At 44.0% G+C, this 24,952-nt stretch overlaps 1 protein-coding gene across 1 annotated transcript in view; it reads right to left on the bottom strand.

Moving 5' to 3' along the window:
• fancm (FA complementation group M) overlaps positions 1-24,952 on the bottom strand; it is a 49,087-nt gene that overhangs the window by 162 nt on the left and 23,973 nt on the right. Inside the window, exons 6-23 of the mRNA XM_037695326.1 lie at positions 24,458-24,590; positions 24,200-24,292; positions 23,980-24,084; positions 23,533-23,705; positions 21,827-22,033; positions 21,514-21,754; positions 21,289-21,437; positions 16,977-17,141; positions 6,672-8,337; positions 6,465-6,553; positions 4,687-4,749; positions 4,478-4,597; positions 3,451-3,616; positions 3,238-3,344; positions 2,604-3,055; positions 2,445-2,532; positions 458-788; positions 50-344 (exon numbers count right to left, since the gene is read on the bottom strand). Of these exons, the coding sequence (XP_037551254.1) occupies positions 50-344; positions 458-788; positions 2,445-2,532; positions 2,604-3,055; positions 3,238-3,344; positions 3,451-3,616; positions 4,478-4,597; positions 4,687-4,749; positions 6,465-6,553; positions 6,672-8,337; positions 16,977-17,141; positions 21,289-21,437; positions 21,514-21,754; positions 21,827-22,033; positions 23,533-23,705; positions 23,980-24,084; positions 24,200-24,292; positions 24,458-24,590 (4,643 nt within the window). The remainder of the gene's footprint in view (positions 1-49; positions 345-457; positions 789-2,444; positions 2,533-2,603; positions 3,056-3,237; positions 3,345-3,450; positions 3,617-4,477; positions 4,598-4,686; positions 4,750-6,464; positions 6,554-6,671; positions 8,338-16,976; positions 17,142-21,288; positions 21,438-21,513; positions 21,755-21,826; positions 22,034-23,532; positions 23,706-23,979; positions 24,085-24,199; positions 24,293-24,457; positions 24,591-24,952) is intronic.

The following is a 24,952-nucleotide window of genomic DNA, read 5'->3' as shown; positions in this document are numbered from 1 at the left end:
GAACAGCTGTCGTGTTGGTGCAACCCGCTGCATCGTATATTTCTTTCACCTGTTCATTAGCTGGGCGATGGACGTGAAGTTGTGGCTCAGGTTGAGAGCGTGGACGTAGCTGAGCGAAGGCAGGCTCAGGTACAGCTGCAGGGCCTGCTGCCGGTGCTGCCCTTTGACCTCCAGCGGCACCGAGACACCCTGACCTTTACGGTGCTCCAGCGTCGCCAGTTCGGTCAGCAGGCCGGCGCTCTCCTCTGCACCGTCGCTCCACAGCAAGCGGATCCCTGCGCGCACCAGCGCCGCTAGCGTGCCGTCGTAGTAACGTGTGTGCAGAAATGGACGTGAGGGCTCACCTAAAACGAGGGCGATTAACGAGCACGTTAAAAACACCTTCAAAGATGTTACAGCACTTGCTGAATATTTGCTGCGATGCATCAAAACGGACAGTATGACGTTCACAAGGCACCTGGTTTGGTTCGATCTTTCTCCACTATCAAACAGACGCGTTCGAACAAGCCGAGCAGGCTGCTCATTCTTACGACCAGTCGCTTGCGGTTCTGAACCGTGGCTAAGTCCGACCGGCTGCGCCTCTCCACAGCCATGCGGTTGCTGACGATGAAGTAGCTGCTGTCCAGGGAGCAGACGTGGACGGTTGCGGCGTGTCGCTGACGCAGGCTAGCCATCAGCTCCACGCCGCTGCTGATGCAGCGGCTGTCCACCAGAATGCAGGCAGACCCGGGCGGACAGGGCGACTCTTTCACCGATACGTCTCGTACTGAAGAGGTAGTGGGGAGCTCCTGCAGAAAATAAAACCTACTGATGTGATTTAGGTACAAAGCCATATTTTTGTTGTGAGGTCAGGTTGTTTTCACGTTCTTAAGTGTTTTTCCTCTTGTCTGAGCAACAGAACCTCTTTCATGTTTGGGAATAACATATATTCTAAGATCATTCCGTTATTGTATGGTGTTCCTCAGGGTTCAGTCTTCGGTCCTATTCTGTTCATTTTATACATCACCCCCCTTGGAAAGATTATTAGTAGCTTCAATAATGTGTCTTACCATTTCTATGCTGATGACATTCAACTGTATTGTTCCTTCTATGATTCAGAATTACACAAGTTAGATGAATTACTAAATGATGTTTCCCATATTAAGGCATGGCTAGCTAACAACCGCCTTCAGTTAAATTCTAGCAAGACGGAAACCCTGATCATTGCTCCTGGTCAGAAAGTTCCTTGGATCAAACAACACCTCGGTTCTCTGGGCTCCTCTTCTCAGCCGAGCCTCAGAAACCTCGGTGTTCTGTTCGACCAGTCAGTGTCGTTGGAAAACCATTCAAAGCTTCTGGTAAAAAACTGCTTTTATCATCTGAGAAACATTTCTAAATTGAGGGCAATGTTATCCAAAACTGACCTGGAGATGATTATTCGTGTTTTTATCTCTTCTCGTTTAGATCATTGTAATTCCCTTTTTGCTTGTTTTAACAAATCTGCTGTCGCTCATCTAAAGTTGGTCCAGAACTCTGCTGCGAGGCTTTTAACAGGAACTAATACAAGGTCACACATTACACCAGTTTTATCTTCTCTTCATTGGCTGCCTGTTGAATATAGAATTGATTTTAAATTTTTTGTCTTGACTTTTACAGCTTTAAATGGACAGGCCCCCCCAGTACATCACTGAAATGTTGATCCTTTATTCTCCAGCCCGCACCCTTCAGTCTTCGGCGCTGAACCTCCTAAAGGTCCCTAACACCCGGTTTAAAACTCGGGGTGACCTATCCTTTCAGGCTGTGGCCCCCAGGCTGTGGAATGCCCTGCCCCTGTCTCTTCATGTGGTCATCTCGGTTCGTTTCTTTAAAAAGCAGCTTAAGACATTTTTATTCAGACAAGCTTTTAGTTAAATGTTTTATTTACTGATTTTATCAGCTGTTCTTGTATCAGCTGTTCTTACTGTTCTTTTACCAGCTGTTCTTTCTGTTTTTAATCAGCTGTTCTTACTGTTCTTTAATCAGCTGTGGCTGAGTGGTTGGAGCAGTCGTCCTCCAATGCAAGAGTTGGGAGTTCGAATCCACCAGCAGTCACATGCCGAAGTGTCCATGGGCAAGACATTGAACCCCTCATCGCCTCTGATGTGTGTCCCATCAGTGTATGAATGTGATAAAGCTCTGATTAGTCTCTTTAGAATGATTTGTTCAATTAGCTTTGTAGAGATCTAGTAGAGTACTGTATGAATGGGTCAATGAGGACACAGATTGTTGTGTAAAGAGCTTTGAGTATCTTGAAATAAGACAGAAAGGCGCTATATAAGTACAGTCCATTTAGCTGTTCTTACTGTTCTTTTATCAGCTGCTCTTACTGTTTTTGTTTTATCTTAAGCCTGTATTCTGTATTTCTGTAAAGCACTTTGTGAGTGTATCTATGAAAAGTGCTATATAAATAAAGTTTACTTACTTACCTGGAGTTCTTTCTTTGAGGAAGACTCTGACTCGACAAAGTCAAGCTCATCCGACAGAAGGTGCTGGTTCTCTAACTTCTGTTGACACCTGCAGGATAAAGGAAATGCTCAGGTTGTTGAGTGCACTTGAGTAACCAGATAAGGATTTTTTTTTTTTACCTCTCATATTTCAGCTCTTCACTCGTTGAGCTTCTTTGTGCTTTACTCAACAATGACACTCTGGAAGCTAAGGTGGAAAATGAGGACGTAGATTTCTCTTCAGTGGGCTCTTGTTGCCTCTTGTTGCCTCCAGTGCTGATATTCATCTTTTTACTCCCCTCATCTTCCTCCTCCTCACTGGAATCGTTAATGCGTATGACTCGGGAGCGTTTGGTTTTGGCTGCAGCTCTCTGCTCGGACAGAGAATCAGCTCTGGTCTCAGACCCAGCTCTAGCTCGGGCTTTGTGCAGAAAAACTCGCCGTCTGGTTGCGTACTGCCTCCTTCCGTCCACAAACGAGGCCTCGGGCATGAGCTCTACATCCTCGGCCTCTTCCTCGTTGCTGACTAGCTCTTCTTCATCGCTGCCAACCACAAAGCTGTCCTCTGTATATGTCTCATCCATCTCTGGCACCTGGACAGAGAAGCCAAAAATAGAATTAAACCATTAAAAATAGCTGTGGAGACCATCTTGGATAACTTTCTTAGGTGTTTCAATTAAATCAGTCCAGTGGTAGAAGACATTTTGCTAACAATACAGACAAAAACACACATGGACAAAGACATTATCACTCTGCTTTGCCTTTCAGCGTGTACCTGAGAAAAAATGTCCATGTTGTGCTGGTTTCTGTAGGACATTTTGAATTTGCCCTGAACTGCAGGGCTTCTCACCGACTTCAAGTAAACCCCATGCATCTCTGAGTCTGACAGAGAGAAGAACAGAGTGAACGTCACAGTTCGACTCCATCGTCCTGATGTCTCACAGAACAGAACGAGTGTGAAACAGCCAACGAAGGCTGAGCAAGCTACCATTCAGTTCCTGGGAGAGGTGGGCGTTGTCCACTACGAAGCCCTCAAGAGACCGATCCAGGTCTTTGTCGTCTTCTTCATCAGATGAAACATCAGCCCCCTCCTCATCTTCTGACAGTTCTGCCTCCTCATCCAGGAACTGACGCACTTTGTGACGTTTTATGTTCTGACGCACAAACAGCAGAGAATGTCAAACATCTGAAGGTGTGTGTGCAGCTGGCAGATGATGACTCCACATTTTAAAAGCCTGAGGAGTCACATTTAGATAAAGGCTTAACTTGCATAACGTGCAGGCCTGTCACGATAACAAATTTTGCTGGGTGATTGTCTCAGAAATTATTCCGATAAACGATAATATTGTTTGAAATTTGACAATAATTAGAAATTATTGTCAAATTTAAGAAGAAATGTTTAATTTGTTTTGCATGTAGAACCTTTTTTCAATCACCGGATGCCAGTATAAAACTGTTTCAACCGAAGGATGGATAGTGAGCGAGCAGCAGTTTGTCTCTAAGAAAAATGGGAGGGAGGCCCCTTAACGTGACATGGGCTGTCTCTCTTCAGTTCTCAAAATGGCGGATTCTCGTGGGGTTTGAGCTCTTTAACATAGCATTTTTCACACAAAGCTTTTAATAAAAATCAGTAAACAAGTTCTCAGCTTCTTTCTGCAGAGAAAATCTTTTTATACGAAGGCACGGGTTTCAACCGTAAATTTTGGAGCTTCAACAAGACGGAGGGATTTTTCCCCCCGAAGTCGGCCTGTTAGCTTAGCTCGTAGCTTAGTAGATTTTAAAAAGAGAAAGGGAGGGGTCAGTGAAGAGCACCGGAGTTGATCTTTTTGTCATCCAGTGTCTTCAGTAGAAAGAGAGAGACACGAAGAAACGACATGATAAATGAAGATGAGGTCGATAATTTTCATTTGTCATGCGATTAATTGACTTATTGTCCATCGCAACAGGCCTACTTGTAGGGACATTAAAAAACCCAGTTTAAACAAAAGCATTAAATGATATGCTCCTGAACAAACCTTGTCTCTAACTTGTTGCATTTCTTTCCTTTTAACTCCTGGAACTGAAGTTCTGCACGTGAACATGGAGTCATTCCGGAAATCATCATCAGAGACAGCTTCGTCCTGAGTCTCATCCAACTGGAGGACAGAGAGTAAATTCATTTGGTGTCGTCACTGACGTCACGGTTACATTTCTCCAAAGGAGAAGCAACTGTGAGAATATTTACCGTGTTGCGTGCAAAAGCACGTTTCTTTTTCACAACCACTGGGGAGTCCACGTCACTCGCCATCTGACAAACAAAACGTGCTGGATTCAGACACAAGATCTTTAAATGTTGCCATAGCTTCCTCCCTGGTGGTTACCATGACAACTGCAGGTACGTTGAAGATGAAAGAGTCAGACAGGTCTTGTGTTGGTGGTTTTTAAGCATAGATATTAAAGCTTGATAAACTGTAGAGTCAATCAGTCTGTAAAATGAACATGACCTCATTCTGCAGGGCTTACATCAACATAATGAGCATATCAAGAGTCCTCGAGGCTCAGTGAGACTAACCTGTATAAATAAAGGTTGAATGAATCTACATTTCAGGTCTATCTCTGAAGCGATCAGACAGAAATGACTTTAGTTTTCACCAGGTTTGAATACAAGACCTCTCATGGAAAACTGCAACAGATTTTAATCTATTCTCCACAGAGTAAAATGTTGATTAAAAAGAGGAGGTGATGTTCACTAATGGCAAATAAAAGTGAAAGATCAGATTGAAGTTTGGGAATTTGCTGTAAAAGGTGGCATCTAACTGGGCTGAAACTGGTTGAACAACATGAATGAAGGAGTTTCCAGAATGTCTCGTGACTTTTCCAGAGATTCTCAATTCTTGAGTGAGTCGCAGAGGCATGCAGTCCTGTCGCTTGAACTTTGACCATGCTTCAAGTGGTTTGCGACAAAGTTCTTTCAAAACGGCTACAGAGTCTCAAACCCATCACCAACTTGGCCGATGTGCGTTGTGAGCATCTCCTGTCTCAACAGCATTGGAGTTGCAGTGACACGTGCACCGGAGCTAACCGCTGACGAAAAACATCCAAGGTAAAAGTCCAAGTCTGAAAACCACACTGGTGATAAAAAAAATAATACTTAACAACAGGGTCCAAATCTGCCTGTCTTCATTTCTGAAGTATACGCCAGTGGATTACATCAAAAGAACATGTCTAGAACAAGCCATCCATCCATCAATCCATCATCTTCTGCTTGTTCCAAAGTCAGGTCTCGGGGGCAGCAGCTTGAGCAGGAGGTCCAGACATCTCTTTCCACAGCCACCTCTTCCAGCTCTTCTGGGAGGACTCCAAGGCGTTCCCAGGCCAACCAAGAGACGTAGTCTCTCCAGCATGTCCTGGGTCTTCTCCGGGGTCTCCTCCCAGTTGGATATGCCTGAAGCACCTCTCTAGGGAGGTGCCCAGGGGGCATCCTTACCAGATGATGCCTGAACCACCTCAACTGGCTCCTCTCGATGTGGAGGAGCAGCGGTTTTACTCTGAGTCTCTCCTGATAACTGAACTTCTCACCCTATCTCTAAGGGAGAGTCCAGCTACCCTGCGGAGATCCATGATCTCATTCTTTAGGTCACTACCAAGAGCTCATGACCATAGGTGAGGGTAGGAACGTAGACCGACCAGTAAACAGAGAGCTTTGTCTTACAGCTCAGCTCTCTCTTCACCACAACGGACCAGTACAGAGTCCACAATACTGCAGATGCTGCACCAATCCGTTTGTCAAACTCACGATTTATTCTTCCCTCACTCGTGAACATAACTCAGAGATACTTGAACTCCTCCACTTGAGGCAGAACCTCACCCTCGACCTGAACAGAGAAATCCACCCTTTACCGGTTGAGGAGCATGGCCTCAGATTTGGAGGTGCTGATTCTCATCCCAGCCGCTTCACACTCAGCTTAAAAAAATCAAGTCAGTCAAATCAAACCGTCACATATGTCGACTGGGTCTGCTCACCAATTCCGGGGACGCCAACGGGTTGACCTTGTTGTGATGCCTCCTGTTGCGAAACAGAATTTCTTCTTCACTATCACTGCAGTGCTCCGCTGCGAATCAAAAAGACACAAACACGCAAGCAGTTTGACAGGAAACTCAAACTGGACTGTGGCGCAGGAAAACACCAAAATACAAATTTTTCCATCAAGAAATAATTCTTAAACAAACCTGGATGAGGTGAGTTGATCCCATGAACAGATTCCTGTCGAGGGTCGTCTTCTGCTCTACTCGTAGTGACGCTGCCTTCTGACTGTTTTAAGCTAAAGGACGCCAGCCCGGCAAAACCAGGCACGAGTTTCCTCCTGGCTCCTGCTGGAGTGATCGGAGATGGGAGCGCCTCACGTTTAGACGTCCTACACTCTGTTGGCATATGTGAAGAGGAAACCTTGGGCTGGTTGAACTGTCTGGTGAAGCTGCTACTAGGAGTAGATTTAGAAACAGGTGGCAGACACACAGCAGAAGGATTCTGCTTCGTAGGTGATGAAGACAAAGGTAAAACATCCTCCACTGCCTCGTCCTCGGAGTCCTCCAGTGAATAACCCAGGTCAAAATTAACAGGGAACACGTGGGAGCCGTCTTTTGCCTCTGGGTTTCCCTGGATTGAAGAATTTAACCGAGGAGCAACTTTCTTAGGATCATCTGTGACACGTTCACTTTGTGTGCGTTTTGTTTTAAGGCTTGTACTTAAAGTGTGTGTTCTGTGTGTGCCATCAGGGAGCTGGGATGGTTTTGGTGAGGTATATAAAGGTGCAGTGGTGTTCTCAGTGTTGAGGGACGTACTGGGTGTGACGTCCTCTTCAGGAGTGGGAATGTCGGGAATTGTCATTTGCAGGAAGGCTTCATCGTCCTCAAACAGATCCATGCTCTCATCCAACAGGAAGTGTCCAGTAATGGCTGCCTTGTCCTTCACACCACTATCCATCATGCGTGACGTTAACTCACCCCTCGTGTCATCCCAGTCATCGCTCTTTTTGACCATACCGTCATTTTGACTTTGGGTTACATGTTCCTCCTTAGAGTCACTTTGCCGTTCGAATTCCGTGTTGGCGTCATGAATGACGTCTTCAGCCTCAAAAACCTCATCCCAGGTGGGACTGTGGACAAGGAGCTCATCTTTACTTCCAGAAGGTTCATCTAAATCTGCACCGAGGGGCACATCGTCAGCAACGACCTCGTCAGCAACGACCTCGTCATCGTCGTCTACATCCAGACTAAAACTGACATGGAATGGTTGATGAGGCGGTTGATGAGGCGGTTGAGGAGACGGTGGAACCAACGGCACCGCTTTGTGCTCTTCGAAAATGTCAGCCAGCAAAGGTGGCGATCGAGACAGAAGTTCAGCCACGTTGGTGAGGATGGTCTCCAGATTCAAATCTTTTCTTGGTTTGTCGGAGAGGAACTCTGGTCCTGAGTTCCATTTAGGAAGGTAGAACATCGCCTGAAGCTCCAAATCCTCATTTTTATCGTTCACGTGTGAAATATCGTTCAGATTTGCAAGTTCTGTGAGTGTATGATCTGCTTTGGTGACGTTAGTGATGGCAGAGTCTCTGGGTTCTAAGTAATCCTCAACACAACAGACCTCAGGGTCCTTCTCAACAGGAAGTCTTTGTTTTGGTATAGCCAGTGAGGAAACCAGCTCTGCTACCTTCACATGTTCCCTCTCCATTTTCTTATCAATACATTCCAGTTCCGACCAGGACGTGGAAGATGGTTTGGGTTTTCTGTTAGTGGTTTTAGTGCAGAGCTTTGTGGCTTTCAGTTTCTTTTGTCTGTTCTTCTCAGCCTCTTCTTTACGAAGGTAAGGAAGAAGCTCCTGTTCGTAACGACATTCTCCCTGAAGAGAGAAGCAGAAAGTTGGAGCACCAGTTAAAACAGCTCCACGGTCTGTAAACTAATGAGGAACAGCCCTTACACCATCTCGTCCTTGTTAGATTTTAGAAACACACTGCTGTCGTCATCTGGGCAAACTTTTGACCTGGAAGTGATTCACCTAAAGTGGCTTCCTGCCAGCAGCAGCAGGGTTCCACTGAACCGGTGACCAGGAGCAACAAACTAAGAAAAGCTTTTGAAAAAAAAGCAGAACCCAAAGGGAGCTATTCATGCTTTACATTTTCAATGTGTCTAAAATGTCCTATGGGTGCCACTGACCTGATGAAAGTTGCTCACGTAAACATGCCTGTTTAGTTCTTTAACTGAACTAGAACTCATTAGTCTGATTACTCCACAATAAGCTCAAAAGTTCTAATCACTCACAAGGCATTAAACGGATTAAATCTGAGCCGTTTCTAATCTATTGGGCAAAATATTTTAGAGTATTGTGCTCACAGTTTCCCAGTCTAGATCTGACACCAAAAGTTTTGACCATTTCACACACGAAATGGTTTCTGATAAACGGTTGTAATATTTCAAAGGTCAATCCTTTGACTAACAAAATAAAATGTTGATTCAAGATCCAAGATGAGAATAATCAGAGTCAAATGTGTACCAGGAGACGAGCTTGGTATAAAGAAAAAAACATTTAGTTTAGATCTGAGCTGCTTTAAAAACCAGCGTGACTCGAGCGTAAGCCTGAGTCTTGGCACAGTCTGAGAGCGTTCCTTGTTATTTTCATTTCTGCACAAGTTACAGCCTTTTTTAGGTTGTCGACCAGATAAACTGCTCTCAGGCAAACACGGAGCTGCTTGCTGCCGTCACAGTCTCCTGTTAACTTTTGTCTTTGGCAAGCTTCACTGAAGGACAACTACTGTTGATGGAAACAAAGAATAAAAATACTTGGTGAATACAACAAACTGTTCTCACTGACTTTTACAACTGAAGATTCTTAAAAGTTTAATTCCTGGAAAACCCTAAATGACTTTCTTGATATCCATCCATCCATCCATCCATCCAGCCAGCCATACATTAATTTATCCATCCATCCATCCATCCATCCATCCATCCATCCATCCATCCATCCATCCATCAATTAATTAACCAATCCACATATTCATCCATCTATCAATCCATCCATTTATCAATTAATTAATCTGTCCATCCATCCATTAATCCATCTGTCATCCATCCATTAATTCATCCATCCATCCATCCTTCCATCCATCAACTAATTAATCCATCCATCTTTCAGTTAATTCATCTGTCCATCATCCATCCATCCATCCATCCATCCATCCATCCATCCATCCATCCATCCATCAATTCATCCATCCATCCATCAACTAATTCATCCATCCATCCATCCATCCATCCATCCATCCATCCATCCATCCATCCATCCATCCATTATCTTTACTCGTTTATTCCATTTTGGGTCACGGGGTCGCCGGTGCCCATGTCCAGCAATCACTGTGCGAGGGGCGGGGTACACCCTGGACGGGTCGCAAGTCCATCACAGGGCCACATAGAGACAAACGAGACAAACAACCATTCACTCTCTCACTCACACCTAGGGACAATTTAGAGTTACCAATCAGCCTAACATGCATGTTTTTGGTCTGTGGGAGGAAACCGGAGTACCAGGAGAAAACCCACGCATGCATGGAGAGAACATGCAAACTCCACCCAGAAAGGCCCCTGGACCGGGGTTTGAACCAGGGACCTGCTCGCTGAGAGGCAGCAGCTCTACCAGTTGTGCCACCGTGCTGCCCCATCCATCCATATATCTATCAATTAATTAATCCATCCACTCATCAATTAATTCATCCATCCATCCATCCATCCATCCTCCAATTAATTCATCCATCCATCCATCCATCATCCATCCTTTTGTCCATCCACCGGTCTATTCATTCATCTTTAATGAATATATTCCATGTTTAAATGATAAAATACTTTGATTTTTTTTTTTAGTTAACACATGCTGAAATTACAAAGGTAAACAATGCTATACTACATCTTTAAACTGGGAGTGGTGGTGCAGAGGTTAGGGTGGGCTTCTGATCGGATGGTTGCTGGTTCAACTCCCCAGCCTGTCAACATCAAAATGTGAGTGGGAAAGGTGAAACACCCACACCTGCCTCCACCTTCATTCGTTCCACTCTGGGCCCTTGAGCAAGGCCCTTAACCCCCACCATCTGCTCCCCGGGTGTCCTAGATAGCAGCTCTCTGCTCCACACAGAGGGCTGTGGTAGCTCGGTGCTCTGTGGTTGTGTCAAGAAGGGCATCCAGTGTAAAAATAATTGCCAAGTCTTTATGAGCGTTAGTTCGCTGTGGCGACCCCTGAAGAAGGGAGCAGCGGAAAGAAAAAAAACTACCGTACATCTTTAAACTCATATTTACTGGAAACAAAGGAATAATTAAGAATGTAGCAAGACATTTTAACTCCATCCCATGAAGAATGTGACATTTTCTAAGGCCTTTATTTTTAAATTCCTCCTTGAAGTTTTATGAGGATTTCACAACAGATTTATCTGAACCCTTGCACAATTAATTAATGATCAGATAAAAGGTTCTGGACCAAGAGATGTCGCAGACCAAAATAACTCTGGTGAGAACAGAGTGCTGTAAAAACCGGGAGGTTCACATGGTTATCATCGATTTAGGCCGTCTGCACAAAGTGGAAACCCCTCTCTGCTGATTATCTCATTGCACCACAACAATCACATGAATTTGATGCCCATGAGCAGGCACAAAGCAGGCCTCATCAGTCTGCATAACTGTTTCCAAACATGGAAACAGAGCAACAACTCAAACTGAATGAATGAGAAGCTGTTTGGTACAAACTTCTACTACATTAATACTCAGAGCCCCCCCCCCCCCCCAGAAAAGCTTTAATAGAAATGAAAGGCCTTTGCTCTGTCAAACTAGAGTTTCAAACTAAGATCATCTTATGTTGGCAAATGAAGATTTGAGCATTTTCATCAAATGTACGATCTCACATAATATTTATTGTAAGATCTCAAGCTCAGTGAATGTGTTGTGAATGATTCTCAGCTACTACATCACAATTTAACTCAATACATGTGACCCATCACACTGAACCAAGGATCAAGTCACAAAGTGGTATGTAGAGATAAACAGCTAGTGCACTGGTAGAAAAGATGGTGACGATTGCAATTTGTCAAAAAATGATTACTGTAATAATGTATATACATGATTGTCTTGAATGAAATATCCTAAATATAATCGCTAATAATGTTTTGAAGCATTTTTCTGAGCAGTACCAACAAAGAGCATGATCTTAAACAGAACATGTTTAAATTTTTGCTACTTTCTCCACTATTTATCTTTCTACTGCAAAGGATGTCAGGAAATCACCAACAACACATGGAAAAAATAAGATTCCGACACATTTTCCAGGGGTTATCCCCATTAGCAAGACAAATTAAGCCATATCTTTGGAACTCCTCATGATATCAAGATGATCTGGGTATCAAAAAGCTTCAAAAAGCCAAAACCCTGAAAATGTGCTTTGTTCATTCTGACCGAATCTGACTTAATCCTTAGCTCGATGTGATTCAATCAATTTCAGTTCAGTTTATGTATAGAGCCACAAGTCACAACAGAAGTCGTTTCAGGGCACTGAACAAAAATATTCACATATTTTCTAAAAACCAATTATTAGTAAAAGTTATCTATCTATTGAAGCCAAACCAGCCACTAGGGAGCGTAAGCCAGTGTATCTCTTATGCCGGTCCTAAGCCTGGGGAAATGGTGAGGGTTGTGTCAGGAAGGACAATCCTTCCTGACACCTGTGACCTGTGGTGAGAACAGGGAACAGGTGGAAGAGAACTTGGAGAGGTGGAGGTATGCACTTGAAAGAAGAGGAATGAAAGTCAGTCGTAGTAAGACAGAGTCCATGTGTGTGAATGAGAGCGAGGAGGTGGAACAGTGAGGCTACAAGGAGCAGAGGTCACAAAGGTGCAGGACTTCAAGGACTTGAGAGTCCACTGTCCAGGAAAATGGAGAGCGTTGTAAAGAGGTGAAGAAGAGAGTCCAGGCAGGATGGAGTGGATGGAGAAAAGTTTCAGGAGTGATTTGTGACAAAAGGATGTCAGCAACGGTTAAAGGAAAATTTCACAAGACAGTGGTGAGACCAGCTATGTTGTATGGTTTGGAGACAGAGACATGGACTAAAAGACAGGAGAAAGAACTGGAAGTGGCAGAAATTAAGATGCTGAGATTCTCCTTAGTGACAAGGATGAATAAGATTAGTAAGGAGATCATCAGAGGTACAGGACAGGTTGAACAACTGGGAGATAAAGTTAGAGAGGACACACTGAGATGGTTTGGACATGTCCAGAGGAGGGACAGTGGTTTGGACATGTCCAGAGGAGGGACATTGGTAGAAGGATGTTAGAAATGCAGCTGCCAGGAAAAAGACAAAAAAGGAGATATATGGATGCAGTTAGAGAGGACGTGGAGGTAGTTGGAGTGAGGACAGAGCGAGATGGAGGAGGATGACTCACTGGGGAGACACCTGAAGAGGAAACAGCTGAAAGAAGAAGATCTATTTAAGGAAGCAGCAGATTGTGTTGAATCTTCACTTCGTCACAGTCTCCCATCCTGAGCAAGCACAGCGGCAACAGTGGAAAAGAAAAACTCTCTTTTAACAGGAAGAAACCTCCAGCAGAACCAGGCTCAGGACAAGCGGCCATCTGCTTCGACTGGCTGGGGTTTGAGAGGAACAGGAAGGAGAGAAAAACAAACCCAGAATGACTGGTCCAGGTGAACTTTCTATAGGAAGAAAGACAAAAACTCATGTTAAGGATAGAAATAGATACAAATACAAACAAATAGAGTGGAGCAAGGAAAGACAGAATGAAGAAATGTGGCCAGTGTGTCCTCCAGCAGTCTAAGTCTCTATAACAGCATAACTAAGGGATAGCTCAGGAAACCCAAGCTGACCCTAACTATAGGATTTATCTAAAAGGAAAGACTTAAGCACAGTCTTAAAACTGGACAATGTGTCAGCCTCATAGACAGAAACTGGAAGTTGGTTCCACAAGAGAGGAGCCTGATAACTGAAAGATCTTCCTCCCATTCAGCTATTGGAAGCTCTAGGAACCACAAGTAAACCTGCAGTCTGAGAGCAAAGTGCTCCGTTAGGAAAACGATGATGGGTCACATAGGTGAAATTGTCCCAGTTATAGACATTGTTGGTTTTGTTGTTATTACCCACCTTTCAGCTTTTGGCAGGGGCAAGAAATATTGCATAATAATCTAATAATCCAGCCAAGTCAAATTAGGCGAGTTACTTTAAACCACTCAGGTGAAATCAGCCCTTCCTTATGAACTACCATCTGTGTGCGATTGAGCACTCGGCACATTAAAACCCACTCTTCTGCAACTCTCCGTTACAGTTTCAGTCACATCACCTATGTTTTTTCTGTTATCTCTTTTGAATCTGTTTTCCTCCCCTGCACATGTAGGTCATCATGGGCTGACCTATTTCCAGCTTCCTAGTGTTATGTAACGGTTCACAGAACTGTTACATAATCACGTGTGAAGGGGGCCTGCGTGCAAGCCCCCATGTTTTGTTATAAAGAGACAGTGTGATTAAAAAAAAGAGGAATGTGGAAAACGGGCTAAGATATTCTCGAATGACAGGAAGCAGAGGGTCAGAAGGCCTCTGTCCTCATTCAGACAGAGAGGTAAAGAGAATATAAAACACTATGAGGGAGCCAGCTTTGGTGTTGATGCTTGAACAATGAACAAACGTCTCATGGTATAAGTTCGGTGCATTAGCTGTAAAATAAAGGTTGATGGTTGTGAAGCTCCATTGTGAAACTAACAAACACAACAAAAACCTGGTAAAACAGCAAAAATCCCATAAACCATTAGCTTTAATCTAGAAACTTGACGTTTGATGGAAAGGCTGAAGACAACCCACGACAATCCATTCTTCAAAAATAGGATTTACCGGTACTCTCCTATTGTGTTCAAAAACTGTACATTCTGAAAAAAACAGTCTTTGGTTAAAAATCAAATCCTTCCAGGAATTCAATTCATCAGATTTGATCTTGTTTCATTTTCATTTGCTATTCTTCTAAAAAATAAATGTATTTTCCAACAAGTCTGGAGACTGCAAACAAAAGCAGCAGAATTAGATCATTTCAACACCACGACATGACTTAGTAAATCTGACGCATACATGGAGTTTGGTTTGCAGGACGTTTCATAAACGTTGGGAAACAGGATCAAACAAGGCCAGCATGGTTGAGTAATCTGAAAAACTAGCTGGATCTGAAGGACCTGGATCTCTTAGATTAGAGTTAAATCACAAGAGGTCAGTCATATGGACAGAGATAAGACAAGAGTCTTTTAAAGGTGAAGACTGAAGATTACCTGAGTGAATGCATGAGTAAAAAGCTTGCTTAAATGTTTAAACTAATGTTTGTTCATTTAAAACTGAAAAAAAAAAAGATTTGCTTTCCTGGACCCAAAACATTCATGTTGGACTGAGAAAAAGTTTAAAGCGGTCTTATTGTATTATGATACAATTTAATCCTTACAACATTCATTTTATAATTACTGTATTTTTTAGCCTCTAAGTCACAGTTTTTGCATAATTTACAAGCCCTGCGACTTATACACTGAAGTGACGTATTTATGGATTTCCCCCCATATTTATAAACCAATTTTTGTCTGAGATACGACTGTTTTCATTTATTCTGACTGAAAATATTGAACACTACCATATTTAGCCACTAGATGGCACTCGAGTAGTATGCCATACCGTTGTGTCATGTAATAGGTAAAAGTGGCTATTAATGACACAATCAGCTTGCCACAGCCTGCCACCTTCATCCAGCTCGCCTGAAGCAACCGTCAAAGCAGCTTCATTTTTATGCACCACCCCGGAGGAACACAGCTAATTTGACCAATGAAGTGCATTTATTAAGTAAAAGGTCAACTGAGACACACCTTTACTATAATTTCAAGCAAACAAATAATTGTTTTTAAGTGTTAATCTTGATAAATTCTTGTTAAAATCCTCCTGTGCATGCTCCCGCGGCCACCATTTGGCAGCCAATTGATTTTTGGCACAACACCGACCCACATTTCCTGGTTGTCAGTGGTGACACGTAACAAACGCGGTGTGTCAGCGGTGATGCATAATAGATGCGACGTATTTATGGATTTTTTCACTTTATTAACACATATTTGGACTGATGCGACTTATAGGGCGGTGCAACGTGTACGGCAGAAAATATGGTACTTCCATCCATTTTCTTCCGCTTATCCGGGATCAGGTCAGGGTGGTAGCAGCTTAAGTAGGGAGGCCCAGACTTCTCTCTCCCCAGCCACTTAGACCAGCTCCTCTGGGGGAACCCCAAGGCATTCCCAGGCCAGCCGAGAAACATAGTCCCTCCAACATGTCCTGGGTCTTCCTCTGGGTCTCCTCCTGGTGGGACGTGTCCGGAACACCTCACCAGGGAGGCGTCCAGGAGGCATCCTAACCAGATGCCCGAGCCACCTCAACTGGCTCCTCTCAACGTGGAGAAGCAGCGGCTCTACTCTGAGTCCCTCCTGGATGACAGAGCTTCTCACCCCATCTCTAAGGGAGAGCCCAGACACCCTGCGGAGAAAACTCATTTCGGCCGCCTGTATCCGTGATCTCGTTCTTTCGGTCACAACTCAAAGCTCATGACCATAGATGAGGGTAGGAATGTAGATCGATCAGTAAATTGAGAGCTTCACCTTTTGACTCAGCTCTCTCTTCTAATTACTTTTAAAACTTAACAATTAAACTATGACTAATATGTAATTCTCTAACTAAAAATGAAGACCCACAGCAGGGGACAAAATAAGGCAATATGAGCCCACTTTACTATAATCTCTGAACTAGATTTAGGGTTCTGGTCATAATTAGAGGTCTTATTAGAAAGCAGTATAGAGAAGGAGCAGATGGTGAGACCAGGAGGACTGTGACATTCTTACAAGAAGGCAGACATTTGGTGATGAGTAAAGGAAGGTACGGACCCACTGATTACAAATTCACATTCACATCAAAACATTTGTTTGGTTTTGTCTGATTGAGAGAGACTCTGGATTCAACATGACTAAGTGAGGAGAAAATCTGTTAAACTATCGGGGCGATGCAGACGCTGTCAGCTAGCAGCTAACCATGAACCGAGCCGTTTCTGCATCTGCAAACATTCAAAATGTTCAATGACTTTTCTTACTAAAACTACTGCCTCTGTGGAGGCTGTTTATTATGCAAGGAATTTGCCTTCCACGTCAAAAGGACAAATTTAGCAACTCAAAACAAGCCACAGTTGTATGTCCCCAGGCGAAGCAGCTGACTCCTCTTTCCATTATAAGGTTTGATTTTCCTTTGCATAAATCCACACGAACATCCTTTCTTCTGATGTGAAAGTAAGCAGGATGTTTAGAAGCATTTTAAGAAACCATTTTCACAGTAAACGCTGATTTAGTGGTTACAAGTCATAATCTGATATATTATTCAGCTCTCCAAGTGTTTGAGACTTCATGCAGAAAAAAATAGTCCTACTTGTTTCGCCTTTTGCTCACCTCAGTTTCTTCTCTCATGCCATCTATGAGCTCCATCACCTCGATGAAGTGGTTGCAGCGACGGGAATGATCCACAACATTGAAAGGAAGGGCTTTGTGCTGCCAGTGTCTCCATTCCCACAAAGACAGTTCTCTGGACGATGGTCTGACTTTGGAAACATCTTCCTGTCATAAAGAAAAAAGCAGAAATAGCAGTGGGGATTCCTTGGGGCCTTCTATGTCTTCAGAGAAGGCCCATAAAGTCAGCACAAATGAGATGTTACATTTATTTTTTTATTTTTATTAAATATATATTTCAATGTAAGGTAGTTTTTTCTTATTTATGCCAACTTCTCTTATTTCCAGTAAACTATTTTGCAGTGCAGCACGAAACGTTTTAGTTTATGAAAATCCAGTTATCCAATCAGATTCTTTTAAATGTGAGCCTTCAGGCAGAAACATTTTTGAAGGAGTGTTTTCATTGGTTAAGACTTCACTGTCAGGAGAGAAGGCAGAGCTTAGTCAAAGGCTAAAGACCCCCAGTATACTCGCGCGGACCTTTTTCCGCGCAGACTCGGCGCGCACTGTCGGCAGAGGGTTGAGACTTCATACTCGAGCGTCCACCCTAAGCGGCTGCAGACCAGCTCCGCAGGCAAGGGGAGTTTACCTTCAGGACAAACTGAGGTCACCAACTGGTCATTTGCTGACACGTCTACTGGATAAATTGACAGGTCGCCAAAAAAAAAAACGAGAGCTGGCAGCCCCAGCCGCAGCGGTGTTCTGTGTTTATATGTTGTTAATAGAAAGTTCTAAAAAATAAAAAACAGGAAGCGCTGGCCCTGCAGCCCAAACATCAGACCAGCCCACCAGGAAATCGCCAGACCTTCCCGCAGCCACGCTGGACCTGATTTTAATTTGCTCGTGATAAATTCCTTCATTTATCACAATTTCAGTCAAGGCGTCAATGGAGGAGGAAGAAGAGATCGCTTGCCTCTTGGAAAAACAAAACAAAAGAAAAGGCCATTAAACCAGATCAGGGATGAAGAAGAGGAATTTAATGTATTGGTGTTGCATACAAAACAGTCCGTCGCCAGGCAGTTTATTGTGCCACACTGTGTACACGTACGCGGTCTTAAAAATTGAGCTTTGCACGGACATGCCCTGCAAGCATCTGCTTTGACTCTAATCCGGTATGTGCGGACCTCCGTGGACTGACGTACGCCCGAGTATACTGGAAGCTTAAGGATAAGCTTACAATGCTAATGTAGAGTGGGTGGAACCAAAGCATGGGGCTTGAAATGACGTTGAGATAGAACTTGTAGCTCACCCTACTCTTCCACTTGGGCGGTTCCACTTCACTTGTAACTTGGGTTCTCTACCAGAGGTCTATAAGAGTTTGAGGGTTCTGTTCAGTATCTTATCTATTCAGAGGACTGCTCTTCTGGACAGAGATCTCTGAGGTTGGTACTGGCATCTGTTGAAGCCACTCCTCCAGTTTGTGGATCACAGCACCAAGTGTTCCAGTGACCACTGGGACTACTGATGTTTTGAATCTCCACAGCTTCTGTATTTCCTCTTTCAGTGCTCAGTATTTCTCAAACTTATTGTGCTTCTTTCTGATGATAGTCACTTGGGATTGCTACATGCATCACCACTGCCTTCTTCTCTTGCTTGTCGACCACCACAATGTCGAGTTGGTTAGCCACCTGCTAGTCAGTCTGGATCTGGAAGTCCCACAGTATTTTGGCCCTTCCATTCTTCATCACCCCTGGTGGAGGCTCCCACTTTGACTGTGGAACCTCCAGTCTATACTTGGCACAGATATTCCAGTATATTATTTCATCCACTTGGCTATAGTGTTCTATGTATGCTTTGCTTGCCTGGATCATACATCCTGCTATTATGCGTTGGACTGTCTCAGGGGCATCTTTGCACAGCCTACATATTGGGTCTTATCTGGTATGGTAGACCCTGGCCTCTATTGCTCTTGTGCAGAGGGCCTGCACTTGTGCTGCCATGATTACAGCCTCTGTGCTGTTCTTCAGTCCAGCCTTCTTTAGCCAGATGCCCAAGCCCAGACACCCTGCAGAGAAAACCAATTTTGGCCGCTTGTATCCAAGATCTCGTCCTTTCGGTCACAACCCAAAGCTCATGACCACCCAAAGGATGGATGGATGGATGTCATGATAGGAACATAGATCGACCGGTAAATTGTGAGCTTCACCTTTTGACTCAGCTCTCTCTTCAACACGACAGACCTGTACAGCGCCCGCTTCACTGCCGACACTGCACCTATCCACCTATCGATCTCACGCTCCATTTTTCCCTCATTTGTGAACAAGACCCCGAGATACTTAAATTCCTCCACTCGAGGCAGGACCTCCTTCCCGACCCGGAGAGGGCACTCTACCCTTTTCCGGCTCAAGACCATGGCCTTGGATTTGGAGAAACTGATCCTCATCCTGGCCGTGTCACACTTAGCTGCGAACCGCTCCAGCGAAAGCTGTAGATCACGACCTGATAAAGTCAATAGAACCACATAATCTGCAAAAAACAGAGAAGCGATCCTAAGGTCACCAAAATGGATCCCCTCAACACCTTCTGCGCATAGAAATTCTGTCCATAAAACTTATGAACAGAATCGTTGACAAAGGGCAACCTTGGCGGAGTTCAACTCTCACTGGGAATGAGCCCGACTTACTGCCGGCAATGCGGACCAAGCTCTGACACCGGTCATACAGGGATCTGTAATGGTCAGCAGCCCCCTGCTGACCCCTCATCTACTCATGCCTCTGCTCCTCCTACCATGTTTCTACACATCTCTGCCCCTTCATGACATGTCCACGTCCCCTGTCTCACTCTGTCCCTCCTGGCATAGTTTCTGCCCCTCTTGCCAAGATTTCTGTTCCTCTGCTTTGTTTTGCCTGTCACCCATCATTGCTCACATCAGCCCCTGTCAGTCAATTGTTCACCACGCCCCCTCAGCCTAAGCACAGCCATTAGCTTTCATTTCATGCACCTGTTTAGCTTTTTATTTAAGCTCCATGCTCACTCTCTGTTCCTGCCGAATTATTATACCGCCCATGGTCCCTAATATCAAGCTTTCATAGTTTCCTGTTTCATGCCACAGCCTGGATTACCTTGCCTAGTTCTGACCCTACGCCTGCACTACGGATTATTCGCATTGCCTGCCCCTCTTGGATTTGTCTGCCTCTCTGACCACGCTTTTTTCTGCAGCTGCTCTGCACCAGGACCAGTGACGCCATCGTTGCCATTCTGTCAGGTGACTCTCTCCTTCCAGCCTGTGAGAACCTGTTAATGCAGCTGATCCTGATCCCTCCAGTAGCAACCAAATTAATAAAAACTGTTCGTTTTGTACTCCTGTGTCTGGCTTATTCTGAATCCAAACCCAAACGTGACAGGGACCTAACAGTCAGAGAATTTACATGTTGTACCTTAACGCACCATGAAGACAATTTACTGTCTACATATGTTGCTTTAAAAAGGTGAGTATTAGTCCATTTTAATGTAATCAGAAGTGCAGATTGCATGACTGCATATTTTATCCAAACTGAAGGCCTAGATCTAATAGTCAGGGTTCACCAATGAAAAAACAAACAAAAACAAAGATTTAAGCCAGGAACATAAATTATTTTTGTTCCACCTAAAAGACTCAAACTGTATATTCCATTCAAAGTCGACTCGCGGTCACATGGTTGCGGGACGTTCATTTTCGCCCACACATTGCATAGTCCACAAGACATACGGCACAGAGCTCTTGAGAAACCCCTGCTGCTGTAGTATACATCATAAAACGGGTTTCTTCCCGCTAAAGTCTCCACTTCACCCCTGCATTCGCTATTTAGTCACAAACCTGAAGAAAGTGCCTCACTTTTCAGCAGACTGACTCCTTACACAATGTCTGCGCAATCTCCATCCAGTTTTTGGCCATTTGACTAATTTATTGTTTGAACAGTCATACAGCTGAATGTTGCAGCGCATTTCCACATTGACAAACACTCCTACAAATTTCTGACCAATCACACAATAACTGGCACATACTCCTTTGAGAAAAGTTCAGGCTGGGCCTTGTGCCCTAAAGGAGCGGGCAAAGCTACTCTAAGAACAAAATTACAAAATTTTCATCACACAACTACCAGTGTGTCACTGAGAGCTGACTTTGCTGCTTCGGATGAAGTACGCAGGGTCCTTTGTGTAAGGTGTTACTTTTTGTCATTTTTTTGTCCTCCTGTAAACAAAACTTTATTTCCTGCTTTATGTTTTTAGACAAGCATAAAAAAAAAAACACTTTAAATACAGAAAAATAGAAAACCTGATGCTCAGGGTCACTGGGTATAGACAGGAAGCGGGATGGCCTCAGGGTTGGATGAGTTTCCTGTTCATCCAGCTTCATGGTGGATGCCCACAGAGAATATTCTGCGCTGCTCAGAAAGCCATCAGATGTTGGGTTGCCTTGTTGAACTGAAAAATAAAAAAAAACTAATCATTTAAAACTTAGCCTAAATCCAACTAAAACCAACTTCAGTCTTTCACTCACACAGGTTTTGAGGATGGATGAGTGATGTCCTTCCCTCTGTGTGGGATCTCCGACCCCTGACAGACCTCCTACTGTTCTCTTTGGGGTCAAACTGGCCACAGGTGATGAACATCTTGTGAAGTTTGGGGTTCACCCCCTCAGGCAGCATGCGGGGACTATTGGGGAACATGTGAAACCCACTTTTGTTGCCAGTAATGGACTTGTATACACTGCGCTTGTTGCTCTGGCTCTGATTATAGGTCTGTGGAAACAAAGCGTCAGTGTGTTTATTCCATTTTTTTTTTGTATACGCAGGTCATTGAAAAATACACACCCTCTCCTCCCGTCCCTCAGCGAGGATGACCACAATGCGGCCCTGCCGCTTGCGACCAGTCCGTCCCATCCTCTGCACGAGGCGGATGGGATTCTTCTGAACATCAAAACAGACGATGAGGTCTACCTCTCCAATATCCAGCCCCTCTTCCCCCACACAGGTTGACACCAGCGTGTTGAAACCGCCCTGTCGAAACCTGTGCACCACCTAAAACACGCACGAGAAGGAGGGAAAAATATTAAACTGTTTATGCCTTTTACGATCATTTGGGATTTTAATCATAACAAAGGTATGCATTTGTTACAGAAGTCTCTGTGCATCTCTTAGATGTAAATACAACTGGCTATGAGTCTAAACTGAAATCACAGCAGACGTTTTCAACATTTCTAACACAGGTTAGTATTAACAGGGAAAAATTTAGGTTTGTGACTTTTACCAAAACTAGAGGATCAACTGCAATTTTTGTGAAGGCGGCACTAATTTTGGCTGCATATGTCTTTCAAAATATATACTGTATTTTCCGCCGTACACGCCACTCCGCCTTATAAGTTGTATTAGTCCAAATACGTCTAATAAAGTGGAAAAATACATAAATACATTGCTTCGCCATATAAGTCACATCTATTATGCATCAACGCTGATGTGTCGCGTTTGTTACGCGTCACCGCGGACAACCCGGAAATGTGCGCCGGTGTTGTGCCAAAAATTGATGGGCTGCCAAATGGCGGCCGCAGAAGCGTGCACAGGAGGACTTTAACAAGAAGTTAACAAGATTAACACTTAAAAACAATTTCTTGTTTGCTCAACATTATAGTAAAGGTGTGTCTCAGTCTAACGTTTGCTTAATAAATGCACTTTGACGATCAAATCAGCTGCATTTCAAAAGCCGATACGCGGAAGTAAATGCGTACATGCGACGAGCCGCTGTGCAAATTTAACACGATAAACGCATGATACAATGGCATGCCATCCTGCTACTACTACTCTGCTGCCATCAAGTGGCTGAAAGTGGTACTGCTCTTTTTTTTTCAGTCAGAACGAATGAAAACTGTCATATCTCAGACAAAAATTGGTTTATAAATATGGAGAAAAAATCCACAAATTTGTTGTTTCGGCCTATAAATCGCAGGACATGTAAATTGTGCAAAAAACTGTGACTTATAGAGCGGAAAATACGATACCACTTTTTATGAAAAAAATATGTTTTAACAAGTTGTCCAAGATCAAAGCCGACCTGGACCCCGCATGCAATCGTTTGAAACAAACTCCAGCTACACTCTTGCATACGTTCTGGACCGGTCCCAAACTGCAGAGTTTTTGTTAATCTATTTTTGACACCTTCTCTAGGATATGTGGCAAAACTGTACACCCATCATCATCCATCTCACTGTTTGGGGTGGTCCCTGTGGATATGTCCTTTAGCAAATGCGAAAAGGACGTGATTGCTTTTGGCTCTCTTCTGTCCAGGAGGCTAATGTTGCGCAATTTGGAATGACCCACACACCCCAGCATATGGATAAGAGAGGTGATGTATCATATCCATTTGGAAAAACTAAGACATACCCTGAAGGGTTCTGTAAAAAGATTTTGGGACACTTGGCAGCCTTTTATGTTGTAGTATGTTGAAAACATGTCAGTACCTGTTAAATTTGTTTATGTATGTTTGACTAATCCGGTGTAACTTTGATTTAAAACAAAAGTTTTACCTCCAGTTGTTCCTTTTGGGTGAAGCCTTTGACCCCCTTTCCAGACGAAGCCTGGCCCATGAACGTCATGACTCTGATCAGCGGAGCGTGGCGGTTTAACATGGCTGCGATCTCCTGGACGCTCTCGCGAAAAGACGAAAAGATCATCACACGCGTGCTTACTCCCTCCGAGCCTGAACCGAGACATTGAGAAGGCAAAACTAAGAAAGAAACTGGGTCTTTCGAACCGTTCATACTAGTGCTTTAAAAATAACTTGTTTAAAAACGGTTTATAGACGCTTGAACGCAAATATTACATCTAATAAAACTCCAAATCACCCCGATGATGTCGGCATTAGAGAACTCATATGGAATGTTGATGCCTTCTATAATGCGGTTCACCTTTAAGTTAGAACAATCATTCCATGCATGACTCACAGCTTAGCGCTGCTATATAAAGGACATCACCGTTTGTGCTTGCCGAGCGCTCGGCCCACACTTTAAAGTGCTGCAGCACCACCTCCTCCAGTTTCTCTAGTTTGGGGTGACTATAAACGAACGGCTCATCTGGACCTGCAAATAGCAGAGTTCGGTTAAACGTCGACAGCACGTATCAAACAGGAGAGGAGACAGGGGGACAACATTTGGACTCAGATGTTTGAGTTATGTCCATTAAATGAAGTCGTACCAGCAGCTGGCTTCACAAACATTGCTTCCATCTCATGGTACATGTCCAGAAATATGGGCGTCCTCTGGAGCTCATTCTTGGCTCTGGACATCTCTAAGCCAAACAAAAAGCAGAGACCATTCTCATGTCTGACATCACATTTACAGATAGCCGAAGAGAAGCTAAAATATGTGAGAAAGAAATGCTCTTTCAGTGAAACGTCAGTGTGGGTAAAGAGCAACAACAACACCCTAAAGAGCTAGATGGAAAGAGACTGACCTCTGGATCCGTCCATGATTCCCTGGACGTAAAAGAAAAGCGATCTGAGGCCTGTCTGCATCAGCAGCTCGTAGCCGTGGTACAGGCTGATGCAGAGGGCAAAGTCGCCCTCCAGCACTCCCTGCTTAGGACCCTGAAGAGCACGATGACATGCGAGTCTATGAGACTAATTAAAACCCTCCGTCAGAACGGGTTTGAAATACTTCATCACAATCAAAGTCTTACTATACAGCAGCGAGCATGACTGTTAGTGGGGCAGACGTTCATTTCCTTGCTAGCGTTACATTTTCTGTGAAAATAAATAGGATATTTAATATTTACTTTTATGTGCACGGTCGTTGGCTTTTTTCTCTCCGACTTCTCCCTCTGTTTGGGGAACTCAGTGCTCAAATTGTGCTGCTGCATACGAGTGCGTCAAGTTTCTCTGGAACTCGTTTTGTCCATTTGTTTGCAGAAAACATTCTAGTTTAGGCCGATTTTTTTAAACTCCACAGT

This window comes from Nematolebias whitei, chromosome 21, assembly GCF_014905685.2.
Source record: "Nematolebias whitei isolate Nwh7 chromosome 21, NemWhi1, whole genome shotgun sequence".
NCBI lineage: Eukaryota > Metazoa > Chordata > Actinopteri > Cyprinodontiformes > Rivulidae > Nematolebias > Nematolebias whitei.
The sequence above is the reverse complement of the archived record's forward strand: the minus strand, read 5'-3'. Positions and strand labels throughout refer to the sequence as shown.